The 23,934-nt window shown below is 41.2% G+C and overlaps 1 protein-coding gene across 1 annotated transcript; it reads left to right on the forward strand.

The window, feature by feature from the left end:
* LOC136149308 (guanylate-binding protein 7-like) lies at window positions 1–23,650 on the forward strand. Its single transcript, XM_065909494.1, has 11 exons — window positions 1–214; window positions 4,094–4,289; window positions 8,899–9,026; window positions 11,244–11,353; window positions 11,555–11,751; window positions 14,657–14,902; window positions 15,809–16,089; window positions 17,547–17,759; window positions 18,968–19,070; window positions 19,394–19,587; window positions 20,455–23,650. The coding sequence occupies exons 2-11, from the start codon at window positions 4,100–4,102 to the stop codon at window positions 20,683–20,685; spliced, it is 1,893 nt and encodes a 630-aa protein (XP_065765566.1). The 5' UTR covers window positions 1–214; window positions 4,094–4,099; the 3' UTR covers window positions 20,686–23,650.
* Window positions 23,651–23,934: the final 284 nt, after the last annotated feature.

A 23,934-nucleotide genomic window follows, 5' to 3' on the forward strand; every position in this document is an offset into this window, starting at 1 on the left:
AAAAAAAAAAAAAAAAAATCCCTTTTGATTTTGGTTTCGTTTCTCATAATCCCCTGGATGGCTTTTAATAACCAGCTAGCTTTTCAGCTTCTTCTTTTTTTTTTTTTTTTTTTCTGCTTCTGCACATAAAAGTCGGTTTCCGGAGGAGCGAGACGCAGGAAGAGCCCTAGGGGCGAACCAGAGCAACTGACTTGACCCCCGACTGCAGCTCCAGGTAAGTCTGCTCCTAAACTTGACCTTCCAAGCACACTTCGGTTAAATAACAATAAATGCCCCAGCGCAGACCCTACACTGGGGGAGGAGAGGAGCAGATGGAGGCGCGGGGCCGGTGGGTGGCGACCGGCCGGGCGCATTGTTCGGGCAGCTCGGGGTCTGCTTTTGGATCCGGGGCTGCTTCCAAGCTTATCGCCCGGATGCGCCGATGCTCCTGGAGCATCTAAGCAGCGCTGCAGCAAAAAGCAGGAGAGCAGGTACGTCTTCTGAGGAATGGAAGCTGAAGACCCAAACTCACCCTTACTCCCCAGCCCGCCCTTCGCAGAGGCGATGGGTGCGGTGTCTTCTCCCAGCCCCCTCTTGCCCTCCTCAGACACATCCTGAGTGCACCTCTCTGGGCAGTGGCCAAACAAAAACGATGGTCCTAGACATAGAGCCAATTTAAATCCTAAAAGATGAACCCGGGATTATTTTTGTCTTAACGTTTGATACTCTGAATACATACAGAACTGTTTTCTTTGGAATAATTCAATCTCACTCTTACTAAAAAAAAAAAAAAAAACAAACTATTATTAATAACTGTAAGATCTAATCATGTTTGTTTATCATGCATTGTATTTAATGAGCGGCACATACATTAACAGCCTCAGAATAACTTCTGGTACTTGCTGAAAATCCCCAGTGTGGGGTATGTTTGACTATCAGATAATTCTTTAAAGTCATCTTTGGAAACTTGTTGGTCATTTTCTGCCTTGTGTTAGCACTGTTCTTTTCTATTTGTTTTGTTTCTTTTTTAAGGCTTTTTGTTGTTTTATATATATTTTTTAGGCCATGCCTTGCAGCACGTGGTGTGGGGGAGGGGGAATCTTAGTTCCTGGACCAGGGATCTAACCCTTGTCTCTTGCATTAAAGCACAAAGTCTTAACAGTTGGACTGCTGGGAAAGTCCTTCCAAGTGCTTAGTTTTGAAGGTAAAAGCTTGTTGGTTTTGGTCCCTCAGTATACTTTGAGTTAAAATACAAAATCTTTGTAGACTCATTGACTTACACAAAGCTTTATCAGTATTTGGTCTCAGATATAAACTCTGCAATTTCTCTTGCTTATAGCTATTCACCTTAAAATAAAAGTTATTTTACAAGCCAAAGTGAATTTATTCAGGAATAGTAGAGTTATTGCAATTTGGGAAAAGTGACCTATTAAAAAAAAAAAAAAAGCCATAAGCAAGGCCAGCTAAGAAAAAAAACATTATAGAGAAAAGTAAGGGTCTGGGAAGGTTGGTTTGGAAAGAAAAGTCAGAGTTCAAGGGTGATGACCACTTCTCATTGATTGAGTTGCTGGGGTAGTCAATTCTTGTAGGAGATGCAGTGTACACCTCTTCCTCTTGAGGGTTTGTCATTGGTAACTCTTTCCCTGTTGAAAGTTTTTCCCTTGGGGTCTGTAATTGACAATTCTTCCATAACTGACCTCCAGTCTGTAGTTCTGCAACAAGCCCCCTTCTGGCTTGCTGACTCCATTTAAGTGAGTGAAGTTCATGTTTTTGGCGGGGGTGGGGGGTTGGGGACACAGGAAACCCAGTTGGCTCAGAATCCGCCTGCCAGTGCAGGATATGCAGGAGACACCAGAGACGTGGGTTTGATCCCTGGGTCAGGATCCCTTGGAGGAGAAAATGGCAACAGGCTCCACTATTCTTGCCTGGAGCACACAGCACATACATGATGGGGGAGGGGACACAGGCCTTCAAGTGAGATCTTACTTCCCAGACCAGGGACTGAACCAGCACCCTCGTCAGTGAAGCACAGAGTCCCAACTACTGTCAGGGAATTCTCCAGGTTTTCCTTTATTAATTTTGACATAACACAGAAGTAAAACTCTCCCATTTCTGCTCCAAATCCACTATAGAAGAAGAAAAGAAATCGTACAGAACAAATCTGTTAAATAAATAAATGTTTTTTCTCATAAAAAGATTTTAGATACCTTATAATTCTTGACAATTTCAGGTTACAGAGCTCACTGACATATTATAACATACTGTCTAATTTAAATAGTACATGAATCCAGAAAAATTTTTTTTTCATGATTTATAGCCTATCTGTTACCAGCTGTAGTGAATCAAGATTTGTTCCTTTACATATAAACTGCTAAGAAAAAGAAGGTTTTGGAGGTAAGTTCCTTTTTCAAGGCATCAACAGATAATAAGCACTGTGAACCTTCAAGTTTGAACCCTGGCAGCCCGACTCCAGAACCTGTACTTGGACATTCCAGGGCAGCTCTGAGCTCCTCCAGCCTGACTCTCCCCCCATCACTGTCCTCCCTCTCAGCTATTACCACTCGATCTCCCCAGCCTGCTCATCTTCCCCTTGGGCTGTGTCGTCCCACTTGCTTGCAACCAGGGAGGGAAGTGTCAGAGCCAATCCTCCAGTTTCATTCAGTAATTACTGTCCCTGTCTTCAGACATTCAGTTGTAAAGCAATACTTAAATAGAATTTACTGTGTACCAGCATAATTTTCAAAGTATTGTAAGCATCATGAGCTAGTTAATCCTCCAAATAACCCTAATGACAGATTGAGTTTTATGTCTCATGCTGCCATTTTACAGAAGGAAAAACTGAGGCACAAAGAAATTAATCTTCTCAGCCGTCACACAGCCAGTAACATATGGAAACATGTGGATGTTGCTTAGTATTGTTTTTGAGAAAATAAAGGAACAGTCAAAGCCTTCTGACTTCTGTCTGTCTCCTAAGATCATGAAACATCGAATCATGGTGATGAAATAATTTAAAGTAGAGCCTGGCCCAGATGTGAGACCCTGGCATATCTAGCCAGACCTTATAACACCCTAGTTGCTTGCATCTCTTCTCTACCTGCTTAAATAATAAGAAATTCCCTTTAATTTCAGGTAGTAACTGAATTATTAACATGTGCAACTGTGTTAGGTACCTTCAAGATCTGTGCTGTTTTAAGAGAGAACAGCATCTTTATCTCAACTTCTTTCTCTCACAGTCACTCTTCTTCCAGCCTGTCCTACTCCACTGATTGCTTCATCTGGTTACTAGTCACATTCATTTTTCCTTTGTTGGCAAGGTTTTCCCTGATTAAATTCCATGTAAATTCAAATCCCATTCCCTGCTCATTTCCTTCTGAGCATTTACCACCCTCTAATATCCACATATGTGGATGTTTTATTTTTTCACTTTCTATATTATTTGTCTCCTTTACTAGAATAGAGATCATGAAGCAAGAATTTGTATCCATCTTGCTCACTGTTTGATCCTGAGCTTCTAGAACAGTGTCCAGCACATGGAAGGTTCTCAATAAATATTTGTGCAATTAATGAGTGATCAAATCATTCTGGAACTCAAGAAATCATCTCTGGTCACTCCTCATCCCGCTCATGTCCCATCTGTCTCTACTTACCCCCAAAATGTTAGTGTTCTCAAAGCTCTATCATCAGTGCTTTGTGTTCTCAGTCTGTTCTCTGTATGCTTCATGGTGGCAAGGTTGCGTTAGGGTTCATTTAAGAATCAGTAAGATAATATACATACTGTACCTATACAGGCCTTGGCACACGAGGCTAAATACTTACCTTTTTGAAATATACAAAGCAAAGAGAATTGATATCTAAGTTCCACAAGCAGAAGACTAATGTGCATATGACTTCTGTAACCATGAGGGATGACCTCAGGACCCTGTAGGGGTTTTTTCCCATTTTTTTAAATTGAAATATAATTTCTTTACAACATTGTGTCCATTCCTGCTGTAGGAACATATGAATCAGCTATGTGTATGCATAAATCCTCTCCCTCTTGAGCCTCCCTTCTGTCCCCCCCCATGCCACCCCTCTGGGACCTTGTGTTCTACTGAGTTGTTTCTCTGGGTTACAGCTTCCCATGGCATCTGGATCCACCATAATGGACCCCATCTGTCTGGTAAGAAACCAGAACAACCAGCTGACAGTAAATCCCAGAGCACTGAAGATTCTGGAGCAGATATCTCAGCCTGTGGTGGTGGTGGCCATCGCAGGGCTCTATCGGACCGGAAAGTCCTACCTGATGAACCGCCTGGCAGGACGGAACCACGGTGAGTTTTGTTAAATGTTGTTTAGGACATTTGCTTGAAAGCATGGTAACGCAGGCTGCTGATCCTCCTCCTCTAGGGTCACGTTAAGGAAGAGCCTAACCCCTCTTCCCACCGCCACTGAGGATAACTTCTAATTCTTATCACCGAGTTTATAACTTCAAACCCATCCCTCTACAATGTTCACTCTTCTGTCCAGTGATCAAGAGTTCCCAATCCCATCAGAATATCTACCTCGTTTGTCCTGATTCCATCCACAGCCATCCTCTCAGAGGCTCATCTTCAACAATTACTGCCTTCCTTTCTCCTTCACCATATTTGCCCTAAACCACAGAGTCATTCCAAGCAGCACACAAGTATTTTTTAACATGTCTTATTTTTAGTAAACAATAGAAGGGAGAACAGACAGCAAAATCCCTATATCCTATACCTCAACGAGACTACCATGCATTCCTTTTGGTTTAATTTCACAGTAAAACTTTGATAATTATACATATTCTCTTTCTCTAACTAGTCTTTTCTAATATGTGAACTCTAAGGCACATAGATGGGGCTTCCCTGGGGGCTCAGATAGTAAAGACTCTGCCTGCAATTCAGGAGACCTGGTTTCAATCCCTGGGTCAGGAAGATCCCCTGGAGAAGAGAATGGCAGCCCATTCCAGTATTCTTGCCTGGAGAATTCTAGGCAGCTATGGCTAGCGTTATTGGGGTTGCAAAGAGTTAGACACGACTGAGCGACTAACACTTTCGGGTTTCCCAGGTGGCGCAGTGATAAAGAATATGCCTACCAGCACAGGAAATGCAGGAGACTTGGTTTAATCTCTGCGTCGGGAAGATTCCCTGGAGAAGGAAATGGCAAGCCACTCCAGTATTCTTGCCTGGAAAATTCCATGGACAGTGGAACGTGGTGGACTATAGTCCATGGAGTCGCAAAGAGTCAGTCAAGACTGAGCACACACATGCAACAACACATATGGAAGAATACATAAAAACACATATATACATATTAAAATGTTGATAAGTATAAAGTGATCAACTGTTCAGTCACTGCCCAGAGTAAGAAATAAAACATCACCAACACCCGAAAGCCCAAATCACAACCTGTTACACCCTCACTGGAGCTCACCAATGTTTTGATTTTCATGGTGCCTGCTTTCATTCTTTATATTTAAATATTGTTTTACAATCTATGCAACTATTTCTTAAAAATAGCTTAAACTTTATAGAGGAAAGTACATTCTGATATTCATTGGGATCTTGATTCATATTCTCAATAAGCTTATGAGGTTCATCTAGTTTGTTTTCAGTTCAGTTCAGTTCAATTGCTCAGTCGTGTCCGACTCTTTGCAACTCCATGAATCGCAGCACGCCAGGCCTCCCTGTCCATCACCAACTCCCGGAGTTTACTCAAACTCCTGCCTATCGAGTCAGTGATGCCATCCAGCCATCTCATCCTCTGTCGATCCCTTCTCCTCCTGTCCCCAGTCACCCCAGCATCGGGGTCTTTTCCAATGAGTCTAGTTTGTCATAGGTGTCTGTAATTACTTTCACTATTTTTTACTTTTAAACTGACAGAGAATACCACAATTTATTGATCCATTTGTTACTGATGAACACTGGCATTATTTGCAACTTTATCTTTTATGAATGGTGCTCTCATGATTATTCTTCATCTATATCCTGGTGTATATATATACTAACTTCCTTATGTTTTACCTAGAAGTGGAATTGCTGAATCAAGATGTGTTTGTCTTCAGCCTTTCTAAATAACGCCAAACAGCCTTTTAAGCTTTATGCTCAGTTTATGTGCTTATTAGCAGCAATTTAAAATTCCCACATTGTCACAAAATTTTAGTAAAAACATTTTTAAACTTTTATCAATCTGGTGTCTGTATGGTTGCTTGTTATTTGCCTCACTACTAATAGGTTTGAGCACTTTTTCATATATTTGCCTTTTGCCTTTCCTATTTCAAGAGGGTTTTTTCTACCAAGTTACCTGACTTGTTTCTAATTGATTTTTAGGAATAATACACCCATGTCCTGTTGGGCATTTCTAAGAAGACCACACACCATTTCTTTCCTAATACCTTCCTCTGTGGCCCAGCAGCTGAGCACAGTTAGGGGGTAGCACCTCAATTCACTAAACTGTAAGGGTCCCTAGGAATATCTCAGTGTCTCACTCAAATTCTCTGTTTCTGTGTCTTTATCTCTCTCTTCCCCATCTCTCTTTGTTCTTCCTTTCTCCCACTCTCATTTTTCCTTTGCAATCTCTTACTGACTTAAAACAAGACATTTTATGTTTGTCTTTCTTTGAAAGGAAATTGATCACCAATCAGGGGAGGACGCTTTTGCTTGCCAGCGTAAATTAACAAATAGGTCATTTTTTGAGAGATTTCAGATTTCAGAACTCTAAGAAAGATACATGCAAGGAATTTGAGGAACATTCTTTCTTTTCCTACTTGAGATAACATCTGGTAAATAAAGAGGTGATTTTCCTACTGAGGAAACCTTTAACCCAGTCATGTTTTAGGGCTTCCCTGGTGTCTCAGTTGGTAAAGAATCTACCTACAATGCGAGAAACATGGGTTTGATCCCTGGGTTGGGAAGATCCCTTGGAGGAGGGCATGGCAACCCACTCTAGCATTCTTGCCTAGACAATCCCCATGAACAGAGAAGCCTGGTGGGCTGCTGCCTATGGGACCACAGAGTTGGATACAACTGAGCGACTAAGCAGTCATGTTTTAAAACACCTGAATTGTGACTTACCACCTGAGTCATATCACAGGAAGAAGAAACAAATTAGCACCCAGTCAGGGCTGACTAGCAGAAGCAAGTCAATATTTTCTCTCCTGTGGTGATACCGTTGTTTGTTCTTTACATCTCATAACTGACTGTGATGACCTCCACTTATAGCTTGTCTTTTCTCCCTGAAGGAACTGAGAGTTCACATTTCTCTGTATTAATCAGCACACAGTCAAATGCCATCACGATGTAGAAGACTGAAGATAATCTCAGGTCCTATACCCACTTTGAGCAGAACACACAAGATATGGCACTGGATGGCCTGAGCCATGTTGAACCATGCTCCCTTAGATATTCATCATACCGATTTCTATTCTCAGTTGAAGGGAGCATTGGCATCTGACCAAGGTCAAAATCTTGGACTGTTGGATGAGATATCTTACCTGCAGCTTCTTAGGCATATACCTCACATCCTCTCCCATCTCTGGGCTTAAGCCTTGAGAAAGAAGGGCAAGCAAGTCTTACAGGTCTGTTTTGCTTTCCCTTCTGTTATATCTCCATGTGAGTCAGTAAACAAAGAATTTCTCATTTTTGAAGAGGAGAAGGGAAATGAGGAAAATACAAGAAGGAAAAAGAGGAATAAAACTAACAAAAGTTGGGAGAAGGAAATGGTAATCCACTCCAGTATTCTTGCCTGGAAAAATCCATGGACAGAGGAGTCTGGCAGGCTGAAGTCCATGGGATTACATGACTGAGCATGTGTGCACGAGGGTGGAGGGAGATGGGTTGGTAGCAATAAACTGGTAGAACTAAAAAAAAAAAAAAAAAAAACGAACGAAAGTTGATGTATCAACGTAGGTTGTGAAAGGAAGGACACAGAGAAGCTACTTAGAGGGTAACTGAAGATGTTTATGCAGAGAAGGCAATGGCACCCCACTCCAGTACTCTTGCCTGGAAAATCCCATGGATGGAGGAGCCTGGTAGGCTGCAGGCCATGGGGTTGCTAAGAGTCGGACATGACTGAGTGATTTCACTTTCATTTTTCACTTTTCATGCATTGGAGAAGGAAATGACAACCCACTCCAGTATTCTTGCCTGGAGTGAGTGGACTCCAGATGTGGTAAAGATTAAGGCCTTATGCTTAGTTGCTCAGTCGTGTCCAACTCTTTTTGATCCCATGGACCATAACCCAGCAGGCTCCTCTGTCCATGGGGATTCTCCAGGCAAGAATACTGGAGTGGGCTGCCATGTCCTCCAGGGGATCTTCCCAACCCAGGGATCGAACCCAGGTCTCCCCCATTGCGGGTGGATTCTTTACCATCTGAGCCCCCAGGGAAGCCCAAGAATTCTGGAGTAGGTAGCCTATCCCTTCGCCAGGGGATCTTCCTGACCCAGGAATTGAACAGGGTCTCCTGCATTGCAGGACGATTCTTTACCAAAAAGGAGATGTGACTAAATATAGCAACAGAGGCATCGGAACACCATGGTTCATCAGGGTGGAAGCCAGGGCAACAGGTGCCTGCCTTCTAATCTCCTACTGTTACCTCTGACTGGTAAAAGTCCATCAGAAACTGGAGGATAAGGGAGCTCTTCAGTGTCAGACAAATATAGAGAGGTCAATAGAGCTAACATTAGTTTTAGAATATGACACAGTTTGAGCTATTAATGGTAAGAGATGAATAGGGGACACAAAGGGTTTCTTGAGAAGTTTTTGAATATGTGTAGAGGTTGGATCTTCTGTACTTGTTGAAGTAGAAGCATCTTCCCCACAGGCAGGCACTCATATGCACACAAGTTCACCCAAAGTAACCTGTGAGCAGCCTGGAGTATCTGCTCTTACTTTGCGTTGCTTCCTCCTCTTTCTGTGCAGGTTTCCGTCTGGGCTCCACAGTCAGGTCTGAAACCAAGGGCATCTGGATGTGGTGTGTGCCCCACCCCTCCAAGGAAAACCACACCCTGGTCCTTCTGGACACTGAGGGTCTGGGCGATGTGGAGAAGGTAAGGCAGGGAATCTTCTTCACTCCTGACACTGCACTTACAATTCAATTTCTCACCTCAGTTCAACTTTTACAACATATTCCTATAAACTGCAAATCCAGTTATAAATAATGAGGTTAAATTCTCTTTCCTTGAATTTTCTCTTTAATAAGATCAATACTTTGGTTACTTGGGACACATCTCCTTATTTTTAATACTGGGGTGAAAGATGGAAGTTAACAAATATGTATTGGGTTCAAATCTAAGGCTCTGTGTTAAGTGCAACAGTGTGTGAGGTATAAGCCAGAGGTGAGTTGGGGAGATAAAAAAATAAGCAGTCTTGACCCATGAAAAAAAGAGTGAGGCCTTACCCCAGTTTTTTAGGTTTGGGAAGAAATCTTAGTGAAAGCTATAATTCATGCCATCAACTAGATCTACAGGTTCAGATGTGTAGGGTTAATCAAATTGGAAGTAGGAATCATGAAAGTATATTCAGCAAATAAACTATTTTTTAAATCTCCAGAAAAGCTTCCAACATACCAGGAGCATTTTATTCCATGTTTTGGATCTCTGAAGCGGAATTCTTTAATGAATTCTATAAAAACTTGAGCTAGACTCATGATGAGAATGTAAATGGGATAATATTAGGTATTTTGTCTTCACAGTGTTACTTGCAATCAACTTTTCTCTTTATTTATATTAATCTGCATCTAAGTTAAAATTAGTAGCATTGAATCTTTGACTTTCATCACTGCAGAAAAGGATTTAGAGCATGAATTCAGAAATTCTGAGTTTAAAAAATCCAGATTTAAAGTATTCAATAATAATCTCAGTGTCAACCCAAGATGGTCTACTGACTCCTGCTAGATTCTAGTTTGCATGACCTCCTTCTTTTTGTCTAATTGTATTTGTCAAGGAACCAAAGCACACCAGCCTGCACACTGATAGCAGCAGAACTTGCTGCCCTCCCTGCCTGTGTGTGTCTCGGCGATATATACTCTGTTCCAAAGTCACTCATGACTTCTCCTGAGTCTCATTTTCAGACTCATCATCTATGACCACATAGGTAACCACTACTTCAGCCAAATAAAATGACCATAATACGCTTTCTGATCACGCTTTCTGACAACTGTGATTGGTTTCTGTGGGCCCTCCACATGCCTGGTCCCTGTAACTGCACAAGTCCATGTTCTGTCATTTCTCTAAAGCCCAACTCTTTTTAACCTAATGCCATCATATCACTGTCAGACACAATCACATCTGGCTCTGAATGCACAGAGTATATTTTCTGGTTCATTTGAAATCACCCCCTTTGTCTTTTACAGTATAGTATTAAGTTTCATGCCTGGCATCTTGATGTATTTACATGTGGCCAGATAATCTGCCCCTCCATCTCTCTAAGCAGGGGCTGTCATAGGAGACTTTATATCCATATAAGCAGATGTCATATCCACTGTTTTCTAAATGCATAATGAATAGTTGATGAATTTTATTGAATAACACTAGTTCCAAATTATCATAGCCTATGATCAAGAAAAGAAGCCTATGGTCAAGTCTAGTTCTAACATAGCCTACGATCAAGAAAAGAAGTGCAGAGGAATCATGGCCCATTTATTATTGTGTAACTTATGTGTTCCAGGCACTGTATTAAACATTTGACATTTTAAAAAAATAATTCTGTTTATTTATTTAATTTTTGACTGCACTAGATCTTTGTTGTTGTGCGGGCTTTTCTCTAGCTGCAGACAGTGGGAGCCACTCTCTAGCTGCAGTGCTTAGGTTTCTCACTGCTGTGTCTCCTCCTGTTGCAGAGCACAGGCTCTAGGGTGCGCGGGCTTCCGTAGTTCCAGTGCATGGGCTCAGTAGCTGCAGCTCTCGGGCAGGAGAACATAGGCTCGATAGTTGTGGTGCACAGGCTGTTCCTCCGCAGCATGTGGGATCTTCCCAGTTGAGGGATCTCACCCACGTCTCCTGCATTGGCAGGTGGGTTCTTTACCACTGAGCCACGAGAGAAGCCTGATGCACATTTATGATGTCATTCACTTCTGTTAATAGCTAACCACACCAAAGTGCTTAGAGGGATCAGTGTCAACACCAAAGAAAGGTTTGCATTTAGCATTGTCTTGAAAATGTATGTTACTTGCCTTAGTATTTAGTTACACTATAGCTGTTGTAGTAAATGAGCAACTGTATGGGACAATGAGGAGCAGCATCCTCACGCTGTAATGTACTTTTTAGGGGGACTCCAAGAATGACTCGTGGGTCTTTGCCCTGGCCGTGCTCCTGAGCAGCACCTTTATCTACAACAGCATGAGCACCATCAACCACCAGGCCCTGGAGCAGCTGCAGTATCCTTCCAGGAACTGAACCAGCACATTTCATTGAGTTTATGGGACTAGCAACTGACACTGTTTCTTCTTTCCCATGATTCCATTCTCATGGCTGATATAGAGGGAAAATGGGGCAAAAGAGAAGGTTGATATAACATGTTTTGGGGCGAAATCTGGAAATCATGTTGGACGGTGCTTATTCCTTATCTAAGATCCCAGCTATGTGACTGAACTAACAAAGTTAATCAGAACCAAATCATCTCCCAGCTCTGATGAAGAAGAGGACTCAGCCAAGTTTGTGAGTTTCTTTCCAGACTTCATCTGGACTGTGCGGGATTTCATGTTGGAACTGGAGTTAGATGACTGCCCCATCACTGAAGATGAGTACCTGGAGAATGCCTTGAAGTTGATTCCAGGTATCAGAGCAGGGCCAGAGTGTTGGATGGCTCAGTAGGAGGTGGAAGTCAACAGAGCTCTGATATTCATCACTTGATATCAATCTTGATTTGAGGTTGAGTTGAGGCCATGCTAATGGTGCCTGGTGAACGACAGATGGTGACTTCGGTCATTATTGTTACTGGGAAAACTCTAGTGAGGAGGGCTTAAGCTCACAGAGGAAATGCTGGATCCAATATTAGACCAAATGATTTTAGAGAAATGAATACCGTGGGGGGAAAAAAAGGCTCACATAAACTTATATTACATATTAAATCTAAGTGCTTCTTTTCTATTTGAGAAAGATAATCCATCAAACCAGAATCAAAAGGTAAACAAAAAAACAAATTTTCAAAGTACCTTAATACAGTGCATCTTACCAGCATAGGTAGCTACATTTTTCATATTGATAGATAGGCTATTTATACACTACAGAGCTCAGAAAAAAAGCATTGCCATGTCCTTCCAGTAAGACTGTCAGATCCTTTATATGCTCTTTCTCATAGTATCACACTCCTCATCCTTACACAGTATACATCAGCTAAAATAATAAGTTAGTTATTCAGATTATTTTAGCAGAGTGGAACCTGGAAGCAATATTCATTTTTGTTTACCTAATCATTTACTTCCCTGGTGGCTCAGCTGGTAAAGAATCTGCCTGCAATGCAGGAGACCTGAGTTTAATCCCTGGGTTGGGAAGATCTCCCAGAGAAGAAAATGGCTACCCACTCCAGTATTCTTGCCTGGAGAATTCCATGGACAGAGGAGCCTGGCAAGCTGCAGTCCATGAGGTTGCAAAGAGTTGGACATAACTAAGCGACTAAGTTTCACTTTCAATAATTTATTCATTCTTTCAATAAATAAGTATTTGTTGAACTACTGGTAGATGCCCAGAATCCTTCTGTATAATAATCACATCCAGTGTAAAATGATGCAAAGAATAGATCAGGTCTCCTGGTTTCAGTTCAGTTCAGTTCATTTCAGTCGTTCAGTCATGTCCAACTCTGTGACCCTATAGACTGCAGCATGCCAGGCTTCCCTGTCCATCACCAACTCCCAGAACTTGCTCAAACTAATGTCCATTAAGTCAGTGATGCCATCCAACCATCTCATCCTCTGTCGTCCTCTTCTCCTCCTGCCTTTAATCTTTCCCAGCATCAGGGTCTTTTCAAATAAGGCAGTTCGCATCAGGTGGCCAAAGTATTGGAGTTTCAGCTTCAGCATCAGTTCTTCCAATGAATAGTCAAAATTGATTTCCTTTAGGATTGACTGGTTGGATCTCCTTGCAGTCCACGGGACTCTCAAGAGTATTCTCCAACACCACAATTCAAAAGCATTTATTCTTCGGCATGCAACTTTCTTTATAGTCCAACTCTCACATCCATACATGACTACTGGAAAAACCATAGCTTTCACTAGATGGACCTTTGTTGGCAAAGTAATGTCTCTGCTTTTTAACATACTTTCTAGGTTGCTCATAACTTTTCTTCCAAAGAGCAAGCGTCTTTTAATTTTCATGGCTTCAGTCACCATCTGCAGTGACTTCAGAGCCAAAAAAATAAAGTCTCTCACTGTTTCCATTGTTTCCCTATCTATTTGCCATGAAGTGATGAGACCAGATGCCATGATCTTCGTTTTTTGAATGTTGAGTTTTAAGTCAACTTTTTCCACACTTCTTTGCCACTTTCATCAAGAGGCTTTTTAGTTCTTCTTCATTTTCTGCTGTAAGGGTGGTGTCATCTGCATATCTAAGGTTATTGATATTTCTCCAGGCAATCTTGATTCCAGCTTGTGCTTCATCCAGCTCAGCATTTCACATGATGTACTATGCATATAAGTTAAAAATGCAGGGTGACAATATACAGCCTTGATGTACTCCTTTCCCAACTTGAAACCAGTCTGTTGTTCCATGTCCGGTCTAAATGTTGCTTCTTAACCTGCATACAGTTTTCTCAGGAGGCAGGTAAGGTGGTTTGGTATTCCCATCTCTTTAAGAATTGTCCACAGTTTGTTGTGATCCACACAGTCAAAGGCTTTGGCAGAAGTAGTCAATAAAGCAGAAGTAGATGTTTTTCTGGAACTTTCTTGCTTTTTTGATGATGCAATGATGTTGGCAATTTGATCTCTGGTTCCTCTGCCTTTTCTAAATCCAGCTTGAACATCTGGAAGTTCATGGTTCATGTACTGTTGAAGCCTGGGTTGGAGAATTTTGAGCATTACTTTGCTAGCATGTGAGATGGGTGCAATTGTGTGGTAGTTTGAACATTCTTTGGCATTGCCTTTCTTTGGGATTGGTTTCATTTAGGCTACACTAACATGAAATGCTAAAGTAATCTCCAATCATATCTACAATGTGTGTACTTTTTTGCTCTGATTTATGAAGCGTTTCTTCACATCCTGAGTATCATTTTGTCTTCCACAGGTTATTTTTCCAGCAATATCATAAATATATAATAAATATCTTTATTTCTATCATCACGTTACTATAGAGCTCATATGTCATTTCTCACATGGGAACTGTAATCTCAGAAAAATATTTCTGACAATTTCTTGGATTAATCTATTACTCAAGAAACATCTAATCAGTAGTTGATCCACTGCACAGCATGGAAAGTTAAGGAAAAGAATCAGAAGTTTGTCACTAAGAATGGGTTCCTCCCCTGCCTCCTCAGAAGTACTTCCTTTGCTCTTAGAGATATACAAAAGGTGGGGGGGGGGGGGGCAAGGGGATTTTCCACCCCTGGGTAGATTAGTGTAAGATTGATTTGCATGATTCAATAATAGGAGCTATCTGAGTATGAGAGTTATAATGATACAAAGATCCTTGGAACTGAAAGTCCTCAGCCCCCTATTCCTTTCATGACTGCTCTTTTTCCAATTCTCCAGGCAAGGATCCCAAAATCCAAAATTCCAATATGCCCAGAGAGTGTATTAGGAAATTTTTTCCAAAAAGAAAGTGCTTTGTCTTTGACCGGCCTACAAATGATAGAAGGCTATTACTCCGTATTGAGGAACTATCAGATAACCAATTGGATGTGAATTTCCAGAAGCAATCAGAAGATTTTTGCTCATATATCTTTACCCATGCAAAGCCCAAGACCCTAAGAGAAGGAATCACTGTCACTGGGGGAGGTGAGTCTCCTTCGCTACCTCATGTCTCAATGTGCTTCAGTGTATGTTAAACTTGTGATTACACTCTGGATTTCTCTGGGTTTCTCTGTAGCCGTGTTTTCTTCTCCATGTGACTTGGAAAACAGATGTTCATGCCACTCATGAAAATGCATGTTTCTTCATTTAAAGAAGCATATACAAGTGCTTGTTGCAGTCTACCAAATCTCATGAAACTATTACATTAATGATATAAATTAAAGATAGAAATCTTCATGGTGATGAGATGTCTGAAGGGATAAGTGTTTCAAGTGAGAATAGGCAAGATATTTTGTGAATTTACATGAATCAGAAAATAAATAGTAGTTATGAATCTGTGTAAGTTCAATGAGTGTCTGAGTAACAAATGTAAATACAATCTTATGTACAGGGCTGGCTTCACGGACATGCCACCTGGGCAGTCATGCTGAGATGAGCCCTGCTTGGTTTCATGTTTGTTCCAACTGTCCTCAAATTCTTGATGACATTTCAACAAGACATTTTCATTTACAAATAATGCCCACAAGTTATGTAATTTACTTATATCTATAATAAGTTCTTTTTATTTTATTACAATGGGAAAAGTGATCTAGGAGAATCTTGGGCATATTGTTTGAGATCATTTGTTCAATATTGTAATGTGATGAATTTGAGAACCAAAAGATAGAGTGAATAGTAGGCATAGTGATGTTATTATAAAGAAGTAGATTCATAGATCAAACAGGAGAAGGATACAAGCATGAGTAAATAGAATGAGGAGAAGAATAAATAGAGGAAAAGGAAACTTCCACTTCCATAAAATTTTAGTGATTTTTTTATAGTGCTAATCTCTAAATCTATAAAACAGGTAAGAATTCTCTCTCCACTTAATAAATATTATGTATCTTTCAGGGTTGGGGACTCTGGTGGAGGCCTACGTAGATGCCATCAACAGTGGAGGAGTTCCCTGTTTGGAGAATGCGGTAATAACTCTGGCTGAGCGTGAGAACTCAGCAGCCGTGCAGAAGGCAGCTGACCACTACAGTGAGCAGATGACCCAGCGACTGAGCCTCCCCACAGACACGCTCCAGGAGCTGCTGGAGGTGCACGCAGCCTGTGAGAAGGAAGCCATCGCCATCTTCATGAGGGACTCCTTCAAGGATGACGAGCAGACGTTCCAGAAGAAGCTCACGGTAATGTGTCCTAGAATATATCCTTCCTGATTCCTTTCTTCTGGAATGATGCTGAGACTCCCCCTTTTTGACAAAATGGTTCCTGTGCTTCTTATCATAAAAGGAGTTTAAATTCTAATGAGTGATAGGGCTCTACAGGCTACAGGTCATCACTTTTCTAAAAATTTGGCTTCTTATTTTCTGTTGTGACAAGACAAATTGCTCTTAGCAGCTTGAGACAACACACATCTATTAACTTATCATTCCTCAGGTCAGATCCCACCCAGGGTCTGTGGGTATTCTGCTTGGTGTACCATAGCTAAAAACAAGGTTCACATTAACTTGGTATCCACATGGACATTCTGGGGAACTCCGCTCCATCTTCAGCACAGCAACGGTGCACTGTTTTCTTCTTCTGTTTCTAATCTCTTGGACTACCTCTTCTGCCACCGATTGGAGAAGAATAATATGTAAAGTGCAAGTGTGATCAGGTAATATCCACCTGGGTAATCTCCATTTTGTAAAGTCAACATGTTCCATGCAATATAGTCTGTACACAGAATAATTGTTCATCATATTCACAAATCCAGGGACTAGGTAGAGTGTGGACCCTGGGAAAGAAAACTCATGGAGATCACAATTCTGCTTACCATTAGCACCTTCACTGAAAGTCTGACTTTCAGTCTTGCTTGACCATTATAAGTTACAAAAATCTCTTACTTTATATTGAGAAAACAAGCCTGATTGGAATTTATAAGTACAAGCAAAAAATTTCTGTTCCTATATTTTCACACACTCAAATTCTCAATGAAATCAGAATATAAGAAAAGTTGAAAACTCTAATTGGTGTGGTGTTGTTTCACTAAGTCATGTCTCACTCTGAGATCCCATGGATTATCCCCCCAGGCTTCTCTGTCCACACAATTTTCCAGGCAAGGATACTGGAGTGAACTGCCATTTTCTACTTCAGGAAATCTTCCCAACCTCGGGATTGAACCAGCATCTGTTGTGTGTCCTGCACTAGCTTGCAGATTTTTTACCACTGTGTCACCTGGGAAGCCCTGCTCAGTGTATAGTTGATTCATTAGTAGGAAGTTGATTTCCTATGTATGTATGTTTTATCCTTACCACCCATGTTGGCAGAAGAAGCACTTCATTCAATCATAATTGTCTTTTCATTGTTTATTGGTGATGGATAGATCACTATTAATGCTAATGCTGTTAAAGCAGTACTTTGCTTCTGCAAACCCGTTCATTGCACAGATATTGACACTGAGCCCAGGGAATTTAGGGGACTTCATACAAGTCACACAAAGAGTTGGTCGGAACTGGAACTACAACTGGTGCCTGACTCCATGTCTATTATTCTGAGTCTCATGTGCCCTGATGCTGTCAGACTGCTTCTTCCAAGGGAGCAAAACTGGACCATCCTGTCTAACAACTTCTTTCTATTGAATTTTCCCTTATTTCCTTGGCAGGACATCATGGAGAAAAAGAAGGACAGTTTCATGATCCAGAGTGAAGAGGCTTCTGTCAAATATTGTGAGGCTGAGCTTAAGCGGCTTTCAGAATTCTTGATGAAAAGTATTTCAGGAGGCACATTCTTTGTCCCTGGAGGACACAGTCTCTATTTAGAAGCAAGGAACAAGTTTGAACAAGACTATAAACTGGTTCCCAGGAAAGGAGTTAAGGTGAGGAGTAATGGGATAGGGAAAGAGCAACAGACTAGAGTCAAAGGGTCTTTGTTGGTTCATTTGGTTGCCAGATCCTGATTTGCACAGAGGCAGTTGGTGATGAGGAGGCTGACTTGGAAGCCCAGGAGGGTTCTGAGTCTAGTGCTGTTTTTCTGATGAGTTGAGTAAGGGTCCAGGAGATCCCAGGGCTGTTGGCTGCCCACTGGTGGGTGAGCCAGGTCCTAGGTCTAGTAACAGCCGACTAGAGGAGAGAGCCACATCCTGGGGTCTGGGTGCAGGGTCCAGGAGTTCCAGAGCATGTGTTGACCATGGTAGAGCCGTTAGGCTCCTGGATCTGGGGGATTTTGAAGATTCTGTTGGCCTGATATTGGTCCAGGTGGTCTTGAACCCAGCTGGCCCCAGGAATGACATGGCCTGCTAGTGAGTGGACTAGCCCCGCAGACTGGGAAACTGAGCTCTTTTGCACCTGGTATCTTCCCCTAATGTGTCCCAGGGTCTCTGGCTGGAGGGTGCTGGGGGTTTCAGGTCTGAGTCCTTCTGGTGAGTGGGACTGGGTCCCTGACTCTCTGGTAGGCACAGCCATGTCCAGAGGCAGCTGTGGGTTCAGGAGATCTGCTGGTGGATGCGGCTGCATGCATGTCTAGTCAGTTGCTTGGCATGAGGCATCCTAGTACTGGCATCTGCCTACCATTGCATTAGGATAGGGCTGGGTCTTAGGGCTAATAAGATAAGAGGAAGGTTCCAAAATGGCACTCGCCAGCACCAATGTCCAAGTGGTGGAAGGAGTTTCCCAGAATGTCTTCTGCCAGTGTCTGTGTCCCCAAGTGAAGCTCCAGTTGCCTCCAGCCAATCTGGGAGACTCTCCAGGGTCAGCAGGTAGGTGTGACCCAGGCTCCTATCAAGTTACCGTTTATTCTCTGGATCCTGGGACACGTGAGATTTAGTGTGCACCGTGTAAGGGCTAAGACTCTTATTTTCCCAGGCCCTCTAGGATTCCTGAATATCAGCTCCGCTGGCCTTCCAAGCAAATGTTCTATGGGTGTTTGTAGACATGCACATAATTCTCAGGTCTGTAACCATTGGGGAGCTTACAGAGGATAGAGAATTTACAGGATACAGTCTGTAGTTTACTGAACAATAATTTCCACAGCAAGACACTACGTCTTTTCTACCTGACAGGTCTTTGCTCCTTCTTGTTTCCTCAGGCAAACCAGGTCCTCCAGAGTTTCCTGCAGTCACAGGGAGGAGTAGAGGAAGCCATCCTGCAGGCAGACCAGGCCCTCACTGATGGGGACAAGGCCATGGCAGGTACAGGGAGGACTGTGCTCTCAGAGGGGAAGGTAGCTCCTCTGTTGTCTTTTGGCAGGTGTGGGAACAAACACTTCCTGACACCAGAGCTTCCTCTTCTTCTGTGGAACCTCTCTGCTACATATGGAAGTAAATGGGGGAGTTTGGGTTATATATACATCCAATCAGTGCTTCTACATCATATGCTGAAGCATGTTGTCTGACATGGTAGCAGGAACAGTCAGACTCCTTCCCACAATATTAAAACCACTTTATCTCTGAGCAAAGGAGGTGACAGCTCAGCATAGTCATGTTCTTCCCTCTTTAAAATTCTTGTGAAACAGCTGAGTGTGCCAAGAAGGATGCAGCTGAGAGGGAACAGGAGCTGCTAAGACAGAAACAGAATGAAGAGGAACAAAAAATGGAGGCACAAGAGAGAAGCTTCAAAGAAAACCTGGCCCAACTGCAAGAGAAGATGGATAGGGAAAGAGAAAACCTTCAGAAAGAGCAGGAAATGATGCTGGATCACAAGCTGAAGGTAAGTCTAGATGGGCCTGGGTGGGGCCTGATGGGGAAACCCTAACTCCTCAGGAATAAAGGGACAGGAATTTGACCTTAAATCAGATCCCAGAAGGAAATAAAAAAACATAGAATTCACTGTAACATCAAAGAAATGTGAGTTGGTTTACCTTTGTAAGACTCAGCACCTTCTGTAGTGTTAGGGTTTGAATGGGACAAATAACATGGCCCAGGCTCCTGGACTGCTGTTCATGGTGATTATAGCGTCACATTTGTTCCCAAGTGAATAGGACCTCAGTCTTAGAGTCCTTAGAATTTGGGATACAAGCGTCAGAGACCTGGAATAGTTCCATCTGCTCCTGAAAATATCACATTGTACCTGGTATGAAATACTGGATGCTGAAAGCTGTAAAATTTGGTACATTTGTTTCCAGATCTCCTGATTCATTTTATACACCTAAACTAAATGCATTTTTTGTTCCCAGCCTGGAATTTGATAGCTAGAGTTCTGAATTGAGTCAGCAATACCATTTTGGTGACATGTGGGTGGTCGTTCTACCTCAGTGAAACTGACAAATATTTAGAACTCACCTATATGTTCTCCTAAAGTGTATTTATAAGGCTGGAGCCTCGCCCTGGGGTAGTTTTCAGACCTGACCTATACCCCACTTCTCTGTACCCAAGAAGATGGTGTTGAAAAAACATGGGAAACTCTAAACCCTGGATACTCTCTTCCTTCCATGTTGCAAATGCTTGCAAATATTAGAATAATATAAAAAAGCATCTAAAGTGATAGAGAAGTAGACACACGTGCATATCAACTGTAGTCATTTGATGCAAAATGCTGATTTGGGGTATTTTCAAAAGGGGACTCTCTTTTTTACAGATGCAAAAAGAGTTACTCACAGAAGGATTCAAAAAGGAAGCTGAGGCATTAAATAAAGAGATAGATCAACTAAAAGAAGGTATTCAAACAACTGAAAAGTCCTTCAATATGTCAGATATCCTTGATATGGCAAGTGTGACATTAATTGCAGTACTCCCTGGGGCTTATAAAGTAGCTGGTATGGGACTGAAACTTCTCAGTGATCGTATGAAAGCGGCTGAGAAACCCTAGTAAGTATATTTTGAAAGGCTTCTTATGTTTTAGTAGTGTAACACTATAGTTCATTTTTAAAGTATGTATGTCATGATAGTTTTGTTCAAGAGGAACTTAAAAACTGACTACCAGAGTATTACTAGTTATTACAAAAGTGATTACCAGTGCTTGATACGCCAAAAAAAAAAAAAAAAAAAAAAAAGCCCACACAATTTTGAATGAATTAGTTAATTTTAAGAAATGGAAAACCAGTTGGAAGATAATGACTAATTATAGATAAGTGTTAAGAAAAGCAAGAAACAAATAAGAAGAGGAAGAACATTTGCAATCTATAATAAAGTCTTGGAGATCAATTCTTTAAGTTACAATGAGCCCTTATAAATCAATGAGGAAAGAACAACAAACACATTTTTAAATGAGCAAAAACACATCAAGAGAATAAATATGTTTAACTTTATTGATTATAAACTATATACAAGGTAAAATTAGGAGGGACATGTGTCACCTCCCAGATGGGCCAGAAAGAAGAGTTTGGAAAGGACACTGGCTGGCAAGGGTACCAGAAATTGGGGTTCTCTGATAAACGCTAGAGAGTGCAGATTGGTGCAAATATGTATCAAATATTTAACTGCAAGTACTACTGATACAGAAGTCCATGTTTAGCCATTTATCTTACAGATTTATTTACCCAAGTTGCAAATGACATATGTAGCAGTTTATCTGTCACAAAACTGTAATTCCAAAAGACTGGAAACTTCAAAGTCCCTCTGTCACATACTAGTGAGATAAATCCTGAGACACATTTACACAGAAAAACTCTACAGTCACTGAAATGAAAAGGGAAACTCTATTTGTGCTAATGTGAAAAAAATCTCAAGATGCAGAAAGTGTGTATGGTTGTACTACTGACTGAAAAAATAATGAATATGTGCAGATATTATCATCTATCTTGGAAAATAAAAAAGAAATTGGTATCCATGAGCACAGTGGGATAAATATGATAACATGAGAGGCTAACTAACTTTACATGGCACATTCCTCTGTGACTTTTATACTTTGTAAGAATTCTTACTTATTGAAACATAAACACAGTTATTAAAATTAAAAACAGAAACAGTAATACACAAATTGGAAAAGAGACTTCTCTTCAAGAATATGGGAAATAGTTTCTTAAGGAAGCCAGACTAGTAACGTGTCAAGTGAGTTCCTTTGATTTCTTGAGGCTCAGATTTTATTCTGCTAGTTGTGTGAACATTGAGTGTAATACAGGCAAAAACATTTACACAACCAATCTGCAATCTGGGGAAGTCCTGCACTAAAGCAAAGGCCTGGTCCACGGTGAGCAGCTGTGGCAGGTCCTCTGGGCTTGAAGTTCTCTCAGGGCCTGGGTCCTCTCTGGTGTGGGGCGTAGTGGGGCAACAGGAGTGAACCTTGGAACAGGCACAGCTAGCAGAGCCAGGACCCCTCCCTACCTTATGTCCTGTTGATACAAGGGGGTTGGATCTGTTCAGTTCTCCTGAAATATCACATGTGTTAAGCCACACTGACATCATTGTTAATTCTTATGCCACTTAACAAACTCCTTGCTGTTAATTCAGATAAGAAGACCTCCTGTACAAAATCACCTTATCTTAAAATGTTTCATTCTAGATTTGGTCAATTCACATTCTATTAATCACCCTATGGGTATTAATTGGAGTCAGCATCTAAACATAAAGAGCACACTTATTTTTCTGAAATATTTTAATGTTAATTACCACATGGAAAAAATAACTTTTTCCAGTTCCATCCTGCTAGTGTTCTGAATCTTGGTTTCGTACTTGCTCACTAGAATAAAACACCTTTATTGCACCCCCAAACTACATCAATTACCCCTGGTTTCTGTCTAAACCAAGAGGACTAGTAAAATCTCTTATTGCAGCCTCATTTCTGTATAAGCAACTCTATTAAGATAATTCATCTATGTACATCAAATACTCTGTATGACAGATATTGTATAATGTCATTCATTACTTAATACTCACCTAACAAATGTATGACAATGGATTTCAATACCCATCACCTAGCAGGAAATTTTCTCTTGAAAATAAATATTTCTCTTTTTCAAAGGAAAAGTACTTTCCTGTCGTTCATGTGTTCTTCTATGACTATAAAAGAATTCAAAATCATTTAAAAAATTCACTCTTCACAGAAAAGTATAAAAGCAATAAGCTATAATCCTCACAATGAGATAGAAATGCTGTTTATAATGCAATACATAATGTTCAAGGCTCTGATGTATTTATTATTGCTGTACAAATGTTTTTATAAAGATAACAGTTATGTACCTATTATGAATTGCATTATTCACAACAAACATGCCCAAATTTATCTACAGACAGTAATTTTGGTCATCTGGAAAGCGGTGTGAAATGTAGACAAAAAATTTAATCCTTCATATTATTAGTAAATTAAAAGTCTTGAAGAAATTCCTCTTCTTAATGATGTTTAAAGATGATATTTTTTATATTATTCAGTAAACTATACCTAGCACATGCCTATGGGGCTTCCCTGGTGGCTCAGAGGTAAAGAATCCGCCTGCAATGCAGGAGCCACGGGTTCGATCCCTAGGTCCCTGGAGGAGGAAATGGAAAGCCACTCCAGTATTCTTGCCTGGATAATCCCATAATCAGAGGAGCCTGGAAGGTTACGGTCATGGGATCGCATAGTCAGACACAGCTGAGCACACATGCATGACAGTACATGTATATAGGTAGACATGATGACTAAAAAGGATAAAATCATGTCATTTATAAGTCTAAGCAAATGAGCCCTTTCCATGGCAGATTTTAGCCAATATAGAGGAGGACTTGGGCGGAAAGCATGTGCACACCCATCTGAACCTGCTGTTTTTCTCTGAGAGGGACTGGATACCCACATGCTCTGGGTTCCTTGAGTTTCTATGTCAGAAAACTATCCAGCAATGAAATAACCACCTTTGGCCCACGGAACAATGATACTGTTTAAAATAGTGAAGAAAGAGTCTGTAATTGGCAATACTTCGGTTGTCACCATAATTGTCAGTTGCTTAAGGAGCTTCTGTTGAAATAAAACTGTACATTTGATACAAGGATCCATTTCTCACTGAACATGACAGCCACAGGCTGACAGACTGTGGCATCTACAGCATGACTCTGCTTTCTTAAGGGTTGTGAGTTAAGGTTCAGTTGTCATTTCTCTGACCAAAGTCTCTGGAATAAGTTTCACAGCTGGCGCAGTCCCCAAAGA

The sequence above is a fragment of the Muntiacus reevesi genome, chromosome 1 (genome assembly GCF_963930625.1).
Source record: "Muntiacus reevesi chromosome 1, mMunRee1.1, whole genome shotgun sequence".
NCBI lineage: Eukaryota > Metazoa > Chordata > Mammalia > Artiodactyla > Cervidae > Muntiacus > Muntiacus reevesi.